The sequence below is a fragment of the Ambystoma mexicanum genome, chromosome 1p, assembly GCF_040938575.1.
Source record: "Ambystoma mexicanum isolate Mex_15411 chromosome 1p, UKY_AmexF1_1, whole genome shotgun sequence".
Taxonomy (NCBI): Eukaryota; Metazoa; Chordata; class Amphibia; order Caudata; family Ambystomatidae; genus Ambystoma; species Ambystoma mexicanum.
The window spans coordinates 1,001,808,639-1,001,822,619 of NC_090921.1; the positions used below are offsets into that span (position 1 = coordinate 1,001,808,639).

Sequence of the window (13,981 nt, forward strand, 5' to 3'; positions counted from 1 at the left end):
TAGACGTTTACTTCAGCTATATGGAGCTGTCCGTACGCTACCTGTAACACAAACAGCTGCCGACTGCAGCGCTCTGGGCCTCGGTCTCACGGCAGCTCACTTCCGCATTCATGGGGCCGTTGGCGGGCGACCAAGACGCTGGCCCTACAGAGCTCTACTACGCATGCGCGCCGGATCAGTGCATATACTTAGGCGCATGCGCAGTACCCTGCAACCCTGCAATGCCGCACAGCTCCTTCTTGGACGCCTGCAGGCAGCCGGAGCGCCGTATTTCTTACAGCTCCCGAACGAAAGGTAAATAATCGTTCTGCTAGCCAGCCACTGTCTGGCCCTCTATCCGCCCTCCAGATCAGGCACAATTTATGCCGTTTTACTAATTTGACTGTTTCTCTGTTCAGGCAGACGCTTGCAGCTCCTTTCAGATCCAGCATGCTAGGCTCCTTCCAGCACGCCATTTTCAGCCCACACACTGCATAGCAGCAACAGATCACAATGGGGTTGTTTTGCAGCACCATCTAAAGGTAAAATTATTTTTACCTCCATTATTTACTCACTTCATGTATCTGACATCGGGCAATGGAGGGGTAGTTGGGCAGATTTTGCACTAGAGCCCTTCCAGTGTACATCCATTCCTCCATCTAGTGTATTATGGCTATATGCCTTTTTTAATTTTCAGGGGAGTATTTTATTTCATTACATTTCCACTAGCCTCTGGCATCTATCCAGAACCCAGGCCGATGTGAGGCCAGTCTCTGTCCACCAACACGAGTAAAACTAGACATGTTCTCTCTAGTTTTAATCATGGGGTCTTGTTTCTTTGTGACAATGACATGTTTATGTACATGCCTTTTTAACCACTGTGCGTTTTCTACACTTTTGATATTTCACTTCAGTAACCCTAGCTCCCCTTGATCTTCCACAGGGGACTCCTTTCCTTGGCTCCATGAAGAAGGCTGTGACCCACTAAAGTCGAAACGTCCTGGGACTCCTTTACCCTAGCGGTGTGGCGGGGTCCCCCTTAAATCTTAGTAGAGATTTACTTCAGTGACATTGATCAACTACTTTTTGGTCACCCTTTAGCCTGGCTTAGTTAGACCCATCCAAGGACTTTACTTTTGAGGATTATTTAGGTTTCACCAGTTACATGTTGCATTGGGTAAACCTGTTGTAAACCTGTGGAGTTAAATTGATCTACAATTAGAAAAACAGAATGTATCAGCAACAACAGGATGCCTTTATACTTCTGTCATGTTTTGTACTAGTGACAACACACAGCATGTGCATGTTTGACTTTGCTTTATTCTCTGCTACATGCCTTTCTTCTGCATTTGTTTGTATTTTGATGTGTGATTTGGGTGAAAAATGTACACCCCTGTATATTGTACTTACAACTCCTTCACAAAATGTGTAAAAGAATAAGGACAGCCATTTAATAAAAGCTGTTCTCTCGCAAACTAATGATCTAACACATGTGGATTATTACGGTTTTTTCATGTACTGCTATCCTTGGTAATATATAAATTGTGACACCCAAAGATAGCACATTGTCTTTAAACTTAGACTGCAATTAATAAGCTGCAGTTGGCTTAGTCTTCTCCAGTCAGGACACCCCCCCCCTTCTTGTACACATTTGTAAATGGTCCTCAGACCTGAGTCTGGTTAGGGCTCTCCTTCCCGTATATACTAATATCACCACTCTAAGCACGAGTTAAAACCATGTATGAGTCCTGCTGTGCATTGAATAACGAGCATGCCCACATGTGTTCACCGAAGGTAAGATAAATTGTACCTTACCCCAATACCCACTTCGATATCTCCTTAATGTATTCCCATGGGGCACAGCATACTAGCCCTCTTAATTAAATGATCAAACATTGTGTTAGTGTTTTAGGAAGAATCTAGTACCTGCTCTATCTTTGGTCGACTGCCAAGTATTGTACTGCACCTTTTTTTATTTAAATCCATCCACTGCCACAGGGCTGTTGCTCCTGATGCTATGGTGTTGGTCTTGTACTCTGCAAAACTGCCACTCAGTGATGCTAGTCTTCATGCAACTATTGCTTGACTAACCACAAATTGCCTGCACATACTGAATGTTGGCATGGCAGGTGATAGCAGTCTGACGTTAATGGGGTGCTGTTTCGTAGTGCACTTGTGGGGGCAGACAGTGAATGGATGACCAAATCCATCTTTTTGGGACTTAATACACAATTTGCTCATGACGCATTTGCCTGTCACCTGTGATGTGCTAATATCTCCTCCCAGCCACCCAGTAACGTGTGGTTCAAGAGCATCTTTTTTTTGTCCCCTTCACAGGAAAGCCGTAACCTGTTCTGCTGCCTTTACCGCTCCTGGTGTCATAATCCTGTGGCCACCGTCTCCCTCTGCTTCCTGACCCAGAACTACAAGCATGCCTATGATCTCATCCAGAAGTTGTATCCTTTTTGGTCCTGGACATGTCGCCATTGGTTCTTACCCTCTCTTCTTGCCTTTATTATCGCGACTTCACAATCTTTGCTCAAGTCAAAAATTTCTCATATTGCTTCCTCTACCTGTCAGCTGGTGTTCTGCACGTACTATTTCTCTTTCAGCCACTTTACTCTCATTTGTCCGCCCTTGTTTCTACAACCTGAAAAGACGTTTCTCATTTAATTTTTTTTATTTCCCTCTCATGTACTACTTTGGCGCTTATCTTTTGTTTGCTGTATTATTACACTCCAAAACTCGCATTCCAGCAAACCTTTTCCCTCTTATACCTTCCTCTCTTTTTTAACAATCTTGCTCTTAAATATTACCATGTTCATTTTGCTTTTGACCATGGCCCTTTTGCTGTTCTATATTTTCTCTGTCCTGATGTCTTTTTACCATCCTGCATACACACTAAAGCTGTGCTGGTGTTGCATCTCTGCATGGAAACATGTCTTCTGTGAATGGGCTATCTAATCCCAGCACAACAAGAACCTGGATACTGGGATTCCCAGTATCCAGGTTGTTGCTGTGCTGCGCACCGTCACACACACCTTTTGTTATGAGGTGCAACCACTATTTGATAAGGATGCAGGCCACAGAGTTCAGTGGAAGAGCACTGAGAGGAAACCAGTAGAGTGCTTGCCTTATGTAGTGAAATAAGTAGCGAATGGAACTCAAACAGGGACATTTAAAAAGCACAGGCAAAAAGTGGAGCCCTTCTAAGAAGGAATAGTTAGGACGTATATAATCCAGGGTGAGAAATGCTGGGTGTAGTATTGTGAACTTCGGAAGTCCTAGGACAATGGCAACAGAGATAGCAATTGATCATTCAGAAATAATTGGTTGTGTCTGAGTGGACAGAGATGGGATGGAAACATGTTTTAGGCCAGCTTTGATTAGAATAATGTTGAGAAAAGAGCATTGAGCAAAGAAATACTATGATAAGAGCGTAACAGATAGGAGTGTGAGGGAACACTTAGCATAAAGATGTACTGTGCGAAGAGGTTGTAGTAGAAGAAAATGGAAGAGTTGAGGTTGGAAGAAAGGACTACTGAACACTAAGATAGAATGGGTTTAGCATGAAGGAGTACTGCATGAAAAGAAGGTAGGGTGTCAAAAAACTGTGAGAGATGTTTGATTGGAGCAATACTGTGAAATTAGCTTTAGTGGACAAAGACTGAGCAGAGGTCGAAGTGCAGAAACTGTGGAAAAAGCTAGGGGTCGATGAATACTGAACAATAGGAGAGACGATGTGGGATTGGAGGAATGCTGCAAGAGAAGATGTTAGGTCCAGGGAACACTGAGAGACATGAGTGCATACTGTGAAAAGACCTTAGAGTGGAGCAACACTGACAGACATGAGGTTGGACTACAGCAATTGGCGAGAGAAGAGATCAGAGTGAAGTAAGACTGCGAGAAGAATTGGGACTGGAGGAATTCTGTGAGAGGAGATTCCAGTGGAGGAAAGTTGTGCGAGAAGTTTCTGAAGAGTGCTGTGGGAACATGTTCAAGTCTAGATGAAGGGGTGTATGCTGAGAGGGAGTAGCTAACCAGAAAGTATCCACTCCTCACTTCATGTCTTTGCTATGACATAAAGTAAGGAGTGGAGCTGAAGGTTTGGAAGAGTCATGAGTGGGATCTGCAGTTAGTTGGCATCAGAGCACCAACATTAAGAAGGCGAGATACACTCAATTCCTCTGCAGTTTTCTCAGTGCACTGAGGAGAGCTAGTCCTGTTTAGGAGTTGGAAATCTGTGTGGAGGATCCTTGATAACTGCCCGAGCTGAAGGAGAGAATGGTGAAACCTTAATTAAACTGGGTCATGTGTAGTGGTCGCTGAGATGAATCTGCATGCGCAGCTGATGAAGCCCTGTGACAAATTGCAAGTACATATACCTTCAGATAATGAAGATGATCCTTGACAGTTTTATACAGCGGAGACCTGGAGGTTACTGTAGACTTCCTCACAGAAGTGGACAAGCTGGTTCAACTCATCGAGTGTCCCATCTTCACATGTAAGTAACCAATGAAGTGCTCAGCCATTTGCTTGCCCATGGGCAGTGGAGGAATTGGGCCGGAACAAGACAGAACTGAGCTCTGGCAAAAACTGTGTTTCCGGAGCACCGTTCTGTGTAGACACGAGCCCCCTCTGCCCCGCAAGTAGAGCAAGCTCTCTGCCCCCAACTGCCATGAGTCTCCCGAACGCGGTGTGTTGTGCAGTTCAGCTGTGCACATTTACACAGACTGAATCCGAAACTTAAACAATGAAACTGTCCAAAGCTGTATATATGTCTCGTGTTTTGCACACATTTTACTTTCAGGTGATTATTCTTGTGAGGGATTCGACCATCTGCACAGGTAGAGTGCGCTCGCCTGGGCTTTTTTTGTTTGTTTAAGAGAATGAATGATGGGAGATCAACCTCCGAAAATATGTGGGGCCATTCCCGCACATATTTTCCACACTCGCTGCACAGCAGAATAATAGTCATGTACTCTGGAAGGACACAGTTTACCAGCGCCGCCCTCCCATGTCAGGTGTAGCTGACACCTGACACCTGACAGCCACGGGTACATCAAAAGCCTTTGGCTGTGGGCAGGCTAATTATAATTTCAAGGCCCCATGGATTTGGATCTCCATTGTCAAACCTTACTGGTGGTGGTCGAATGCTGAACAATGTTTATTAGCAGGCCTCAGGGAAGACCTGGGTGCAGGAAGTGACAATGGAGACCATACGCCAACACCTTTTGTAATGCAATGTGTCAACTCTGTATGAACACCCTCCTTGGTATGAAAGGCAGTGGATGTCCTGTCCGGAACCACTCCTTTAAGAGCAGGGAAGTATGTGAATTGGAGGAGACAAAGGTCTGCCTGCAACCCCTACTTCAAAGGAGGACCATGTTGTGATCAAGCGCTGCATAGGGCTCAGTTAATTGGGGAGACACTTTGATGTACAACAGACAGGAAGCTGGATGGGACTTAGAAGTATATGTTGTCATCCCCACCCCTGTCTGTTGCCAAGCGCTCTGATTCTGACCTGAAGCATCACTGAAGATTGTTGGTGGAGACCCAGGATTGGCTCAGTTAAGCTTGGCCTACACCAATTCCTGGGCCCCGTTTGGCTTTAAAAGAGGGTTCAGCCCCTCATTGATCAGATCTACTGAATACTTTGCAAGGAGTAAGAAGGAGGACTCATTTGGACCCGAGCTGAAGGTGCAGTCTACCTTACATCGTCCGCCAGTGAAGGAAGGCCAGGAGTTCAAAGAGGGAAGCAAGATCCCTCTCCTAAACATCTCCCAGGGAACAGAGGGAGATACCGGACTCAGAGTACCCATCCAGCAGCTCCAGAACCGGTAACCAGCCAGCAGTGTGCCCTGCTAGGTTCTGACAGCAAGCTTCCTAGGTGGGAAGTGCCAGAGGTTCTCTGGATAAAGGACAAGGCTGTTGCCTGCTAATACACTCCAGAGCTTTGGGCTGTCTGACTTGAAAGGACATGAGCCCTGCTAAGAAGCTAGGAGGAGTGCCACACAAGCATCATCCAGCGTCCATCTTTTTATGGACAATTCCGAGACAGTAGATTCCTTGAACCGCATCTGGCTGCACCGCTAACTGTTGTCCCGCCACAGTCACCAGAGCTGTCCGAGAGGCCTTGACCAGCATTCCAGATCCGCCAACCAGCACAGACACAATGATTCTTGGCCCAGCGCCGCCGCACCAGACAGCCTGCAGACGTCCATCCAGCCTTGCTTGCCAAACTGCCTGCTGCCTGGTACCCGCAGCTGTCTTTTGCCACTAACTCTGTCTCACGGGCTGTGAAGCGCCCTAGAACAGCCTCAACACTGTCGAGCACCAAGAACATCTTCAGCACCAGGTACATTGTGGTTCTGAAACCCCCCCCTCCCCCCGGTCCTTCTCTGAAGGTTCCTAGAGACAGTTATGACCATTTGCCACTTTGGAACCAAATAATCTTGAACTATAAGACTGATTACTTTACCAACTACCCTCCTGTAAGTATCCAGAGTGCATCCCTTTTGTTCGTGAAACTGTCTGTCCTCTGTGTTCCTTTACAGTGTGGGTTGTAATTGTAGTGTGCTAGAACTGTATATGATAGTAATAATAAAGTCGATATTTTTTATACAACCTTGTCTGGACAGTCCCTTTTATCATTGGGTAATAATTGTATTTTCGCTGTGTTGCAACTAACCAAGGAGCCACAACCTTGCAGCGATAAGCCTGCCGTTCCGTCCACGTTGCCAAAATTGGATAAGGAGGTCTTATAATTCCCTTGTATTCCAATCTGTTCCGATCCCTTCTGGTGTACTAAAGGTGTGGGGTTGATTGATGGTTTAGAAACTGATATTCATCCCTGGACCACTGGTGCCCCGGAAGTTGATTCGTCACAATTCTGACAGAGAAAATGGTCAACAGTCCAATGCTTAGAAGGAATTAGCCTTTGAATTACTGACATGTTTGATACATTGCTGGTCATTCTTATGTTCCCAAATTGCACTTTGTTTTTATGCAAAGCAGCCATCATCCTATATTCAAGGCATATAGATCATTGGACACTTCGCTCGGCCCCCCCAGTCTAGTCCACACCACTGACAATCCGCACCTAACGCGGAAACAGGGAGGTTGGGGGAGCTCCCCTAGTAAATTGTCAATTTCCATCACTGCCCATTGTGGAAATCATGTGCACCTGCCAGTGTGTATTTCTGTATTCGGTCACTCATGTGTGCAGAGATGTTCTCCTGGTGCATGCTTTGGGCAATCATGTGTGCACATAGGTGCATGCGTGCCCCTGTGTCGGGATCACCAGGTTGCAGGAACAAGTAGAGCAGAAGTGATGGGTTGGCCGGGATGCATACAATAGGAAAGTCCATCGGGGACTGTGTGGTGCTGTACCCCCGAAGACAAACGATCTCACTGTAAACCGAGGCTAATGGAATGCGTTGCTACCTAGGATAAGCGCGAGGGGGTGTGGGTGGGGAGGGGGAGAAACTGTGTGGCTGTGATCGTAGAGCGCATTGCGTGTGTCCTGATCTCGAAAAAAAACAAAGCCTCAGAAGCTGGCGGGTAGCTACTGTGCCCACAGAGCAGTTAAGATAGCGACGTCAGTATAACTGCAACCATTACCTCTGTGTAGGAGCATTTTCGGCAGTTAACCGTATAAGGACTCGCAATATTGTCAAGGCAACGCATGTCAAACTGCTGTGGAAAGATGGAACCTGGCACTTGTAAAACTATGGTTCCAAGGGTTAAACAAAAACCATCAAAATGACAAACCTTTCCATCCTACAACAGGAACTGTGGCAGTGCCGAGATGTGATGACAAATTCTGCACAGCGCCGCCCTCCCTTTGTATAATGCTAGTCACGCCTGACAATTGCATCACAGGAGCCGCACGGGCGAAGGACTAGGTGGCTGGTGACGTCGGTGAGGCAGGTGCTTTCTCACCAAGTGCAAGTGGCCCTTGAGTAGGGTGACCAGACATCCCAGTTTTGCCAGGACCATGCCTGAACTAGGCTCTATGTCCCCCGACCCGAGAGTTTTTTTTTTTTTTTAATTTAAAACTGATGTCCCGGTTTTGGGAAAGGGAGGGTGGGTGCCTCTGAACGGGCTTGTGATTCGAGTCCTACTTTTATGTTTTTGGCCTGCCCCGGTTTTTTATTTTCAAAATCTGGAAATCTGGTGACACTGCTCTTGGGAACTCTTCTCAGGTGACAGTGCTGAAAGACACTTTTTTTTTCTCCAATTTGCAATACATAAATATTTGGCTCATGCGAGATAGTAAAACATCTTGAATTGAGACCTTAGGGCAGGGGTGCACAACTGATTTTGACAGAGGGCCGAAAGTACCTTACATGAGGGCTATAGTGGGCCGAAAAGTAAATGTGGGCGGGGCTGTAGGCGGGGCGTGGCAGGAGGCTTTTTAAACCCCCAATTTCTACTAAACACATGGAAAAATAATGTTTTTGAGGGGTAATGATTTTTATTTGCATTTCAAACTTACATTTTGTACTACACATTTTCCATTGTTATAATTTATTTCTATTTAGTTATTGTATCTCGCATGTTTAGTTAACTTATATATATTTTATTGACCCTAGATTGGACATGCCGTCATTTTGGACTGCTACAGTTTGCTATTTGGGTTGCCCAAGAGGAGTATGGCCTTCATTGAGTCAGGTTTCCTCAAAAAGCCAAAGATGAACATCTCCCAACTGTGCCTGTTTTAGCTTTATTATTGGGTTCACTCTTGGAGTGCAACACTATGCCCCATGTCCCTCAACCCCAACCAAACACTATGCCCCTTGGCCCCCTCACCCCCAACCAAACACTATGCCCCATGGCCCCCTCACCCCCAACCAAACACTATGCCCCATGTCCCTCACCCCAACCAAACATTATGCCCCATGGCCCCCTCACCCCCAACCAAACACTATGCCCCATGGCACCCTCACCCCCAACCAAACACTATGCCCCATGGCCCCCTCACCCTCAACCAAACACTATGCCCCATGGCACCCTCACCCCCAACCAAACACTATGCCCCATGGCACCCTCACCCCCAACCAAACACTATGCCCCATGTCCCTCACCCCCAACCAAACACTATGCCCCATGTCCCTCACCCCCAACCAAACACTATGCTCCATGGCCCCCTCACCCCCAACCAAACACTATGCTCCATGGCACCCTCACCCCCAACCAAACACTATGCCCCATGGCACCCTCACCCCCAACCAAACACTATGCCCCATGGCACCCTCACCCCCAACCAAACACTATGCCCCATGGCACCCTCACCCCCAACCAAACACTATGCCCCATGGCACCCTCACCCCCAACCAAACACTATGCCCCATGTCCCTCACCCCCAACCAAACACTATGCTCCATGGCCCCCTCACCCCCAACTAAACACTATGCTCCATGGCCCCCTCACCCACAACCAAACACTATGCCCCATGGCACCCTCACCCCCAACCAAACACTATGCCCCATGTCCCTCACCCCCAACCAAACATTATGCCCCATGGCTCCCTCACCCCCAACCAAACATTATGCCCCATGGCACCCTCACCCCCAACCAAACACTATGCCCCATGGCACCCTCACCCCCAACCAAACACTATGCTCCATGGCCCCCTCACCCCCAACCAAACACTATGCCCCATGTCCCTCACCCCCAACCAAACATTATGCCCCACGGCCCCCTCACCCCCAACCAAACACTATGCCCCATGGCCCCCTCAACCCCAACCAAACACTATGCCCCATGGCACCCTCACCCCCAACCAAACACTATGCTCCATGGCCCCCTCACCCCCAACCAAACACTATGCTCCATGGCCCCCTCACCCCCAAACATGCACCCATACAGACCCGAACCCCCCACCCCCAACTCAGCACACACTCAAACATGCACCCATACAGACCCGAACCCCCCACCCCCCCAACTCCAAACCCCCACCCCCCAAATCAGCACACACACAAACAGGCACCCATACAGACCCGAACCCCCCACCCCCCCAACTCCAAATCCCCACCCCCAAATCAGCGCACACACACACACAAGCACCCAACCAGACCCGAACCCCCACCCCCCAACTCAGCACACTCTCAAACATGCACCCATACAGACCCGAACCCCCCACACCCCCAACTCCAAACCCCCACCCCCCAAATCACCACACACACAAACAGGCACCCATACAGACCCGAACCCCCCACCCCCCCCAACTCCAAACCCCCACCCCCAAATCAGCACACACACACACACACACAAGCACCCAACCAGACCCGAACCCCCACCCCCCAACTCAGCACACTCTCAAACATGCACCCATACAGACCCGAACCCCCCACCCCCCCAACTCCAAACCCCCACCCCCCAAATCAGCACACACACAAACAGGCACCCATACAGACCCGAACCCCCCACCCCCCCAACTCCAAACCCCCACCCCCAAATCAGCACACACACACACACAAGCACCCAACCAGACCCGAACCCCCACCCCCCAACTCAGCACACTCTCAAACATGCACCCATACAGACCCGAACCCCCCACCCCCAACTCAGCACACTCTCAAACATGCACCCATACAGACCCGAACCCCCCACCCCCTCAACTCCAAACCCCCACCCCCCAAATCAGCACACACACAAACAGGCACCCATACAGACCTGAACCCCCCACCCCCCCCAACTCCAAACCCCCACCCCCAAATCAGCACACACACACACAAGCACCCAACCAGACCCGAACCCCCACCCCCCAACTCAGCACACACTCAAACATACAGACCCAAACCCCCACCCCCCAACTCAGCACACACACAAACATGCACCCATACAGACCCGAACCCCCACCCCCCCAACTCCAAACCCCCACCCCCCAAATCAGCACACACACACGCACCCAACCAGACCCGAACTCCCACCCCCCAACTCAGCACAAACATGCAAACATACAGACCCAAACCCCCACCCCCAACTCAGCACACAGACCCGAACCCCCACCCCCCAACTCAGCACACACACAAACATGCACCCATACAGACCCGAACCCCCCACCCCCCCAAGTCCAAACCCCCACCCCCCAAATCAGCACACACACACAAGCACCCAACCAGACCCGAACCCCCACCCCCCAACTCAGCACACTCTCAAACATGCAAACATACAGACCCAAACCCCCACCCCCCACACACATCCAACACCCCCCCACCCCCGCATCTCAACATACACATAAAATACATTCAGATCCAAACATCCGACACACATCCAACACCCCCCCACCCCAACATACACACAAAAACATTAAAATCCAAACATCCGACACACATCCAACACCCCCTCACCCCCGCATCTCAACATACACACAAAAAACATTAAAATCCAAACATCCGACACACATCCAACACCCCCCCACCCCCGCATCTCAACATACACACAAAATACATTTAAATCCAAACATCCGACACACATCCGACACCCCCCACCCCCGCATCTCAACATACACACAAAATACATTTAAATCCAAACATCCGACACACATCCGACACCCCCCCACCGCCGCATCTCAACATACACACAAAATACATTCAGATCCAAACATCCGACACACATCCGACACACATCCGACACCCCCTCGCAACATACACACACAAACAAAGCAAAACAGACCCGACACACAAACAGACCACTTACCGGAGACGTGCTGGAAGGCAGGCAGGTAAGCGGCAGGTAAGCAGGAACGCTGGACTCGTACTACGGCTGGCGTGGTCCAAGGCTGAAATGCCTTCCGGCATCAAGCCTTATGGTCCACGCCAGCCGTAGTGCTGGCCCTCCATTGGTGCAGCACACACGCATTACGTGGCTCATAGGAGCGACGTGATGCGTGTGTTTGCTGAGCCAATGAGGGCCAGTGTTTTGTCCGGCCCGGAAGACAACAAAGACTTTCCTAATGGAGGGCGGCCGCGGGCCGCCCTCCATTAGGAAAGTCTTTGTGCCTCGCGGGCTGGACAAAAGAGCATGGCGGGCCGCAACTGGCCCGCGAGCCGTATGTTGTGCACCCATGCCTTAGGGCCTGATCACAGAAGCATTTTATAATGGTGTAATCCCATAGGAAAACGCGGTGTGAATCAGTCCCTTTGTATCAACAAGAGAAATTAGCAAGCAGGGAGGGACTAATGCATGACCACGGGCCAGAAATTAGCAAGCAGGGAGGGACCAATGCGTGACCACTGGGCCAGAAATTAGCAAGCAGGGAGGGACTAATGCGTGACCATGAGCCAGAAATTAGCAAGCAGGGAGGGACTAATGCGTGACCATGGAGCCAGAAATTAGCAAGCAGGGAGGGACTAATGCATGACCACGGGCCAGAAATTAGCAAGCAGGGAGGGACTAATGCGTGACCACTGGGCCAGAAATTAGCAAGCAGGGAGGGACTAATGCGTGACCATGGAGCCAGAAATGAGCAAGCAAGGGGTGATTAATGCATGACCACAGAGCCAGAAATTAGCAAGCAGGGAGGGACAGGGAGTGACTAATGTGTGACCACAGTGCTAGAAATTAGCAAGCAGCGAGTGACTAATACGGATCATGGAGCTTCTTCTACATATGATGACATGTTTATTAATGGTACATTCAATGCCTCCATCTGACAGGTTTATGCTACTGAAAAAAACATACCTTTTACAGCAATAGGGTTTCTAATTTGGGAGCTCATTGTGAAAACACAGGCATGCTCCCCCCCCCTTTTTTTTTGCACCCAGTGGATTCTTGTGTACCTCACACCTTGCAGCTGACTTCCTTTGCATGGCCAACTGTGTTCTTCACGGTTTAATATTTTCGATGGTTCCCTGTATGCTAGGAACTGCTTAGCTTCCATGCTCCGCCCTTGACACTGCTCAGCCATGCATCATTCGTTTCAACCAATGCCGCTTCTCAGAGGAGAGCCCTTGTTGTGTCTTTAGTCAGTCCCTTGAGCATGGGCAGCCTGACTGTGCTATTACAATCTTAACTTGTGGTCGCCAAACAACAGACTTCTTTAGTAACTTTTTCCTTATTCTGATTTTGTAGGTTTCTCAGATTTTCCAACCCACACACTTGGACATGTCAATGCAATAGACTTAGACCAAAGACAGCTGGGTTAAAAGCCATACAATGTACATGACCGATAAAAATGGCTAACATCACAGAATATGATATTGATATTTTATTTATATCGCGCTCATACACGTGTTTCAGAGCGCGACCAGGCAAGGGAGGGGAACAGGGGAGAAGACAAAACAATGATCTTAATAGGCCCAGTGACATTGAGAACGTGCAAGTGCTTGGGAGAGGGTGCTGGGGAAAAGTGCAAGGGAGGGGGGAGAAGTAGAAAGTGCAGAGCAAGGGGAGAGCAGAAATAAATACTGATAAATACATGATAAAAACAGCAGCCACAGAAAATAGTAGTGCATCAAGCAAGTGCTAAGTTGAGGGAAGCAGACAGAGTAGGTCTGGTAAGTGCAAGGGACGAAGAGGGGGGGACTGTGTGGGTACAGATACAGACCCCAGTGCAAAGGGTGGCGGGAGGCAGTGCAGGAGAGTGGAAAAGATGAGCAGGACCCTAGGCCCAGTGGACAGAGGGTGGCCAGGTGCACAGTACCAAGGGAGACCAGAATCAGCGGAGGAGAGGGGGGTAAAAGCAGAAGCAAAGAGGATGGTCTTAAGGTGCTTCGGGAACCGGAGGTGGTTCTCCTCAAGTTTTAGGGTTATAGGGAGGCTGTTCCAGAGGGAGGCCCCAGCCGAAGAAAGAGATCGGCCCCCAGCTCGTTTCGTAGAAAAGCGACTGACCCTGAGGGAATTAGAGGTAGAGGAGCAGAGAGCTCGAGAGGGGAGGTATTTGCAGAGGGATAGCTGAAGGTATTTTAGACCCAGGCCCCAGTAAGCCTTGTGGATAATGCAGAGGGTTTTGAATTTAATCCTTGAATCCACCGGGAGCCAATGAAGAGATTTC

General features: G+C 49.1%; 1 protein-coding gene across 4 annotated transcripts in view; it reads left to right on the top strand.

Annotated features, from left to right (window-relative positions):
• Nucleotides 1-13,981, top strand: part of VAC14 (VAC14 component of PIKFYVE complex) — a 1,997,670-nt gene that overhangs the window by 1,691,278 nt on the left and 292,411 nt on the right. For all 4 annotated transcript variants that reach the window (XM_069654807.1, XM_069654798.1, XM_069654816.1 and 1 more), the window contains 2 exons: nucleotides 2,317-2,435; nucleotides 4,404-4,483. In XM_069654807.1, the coding sequence (XP_069510908.1) occupies nucleotides 2,317-2,435; nucleotides 4,404-4,483 (199 nt within the window). The remainder of the gene's footprint in view (nucleotides 1-2,316; nucleotides 2,436-4,403; nucleotides 4,484-13,981) is intronic.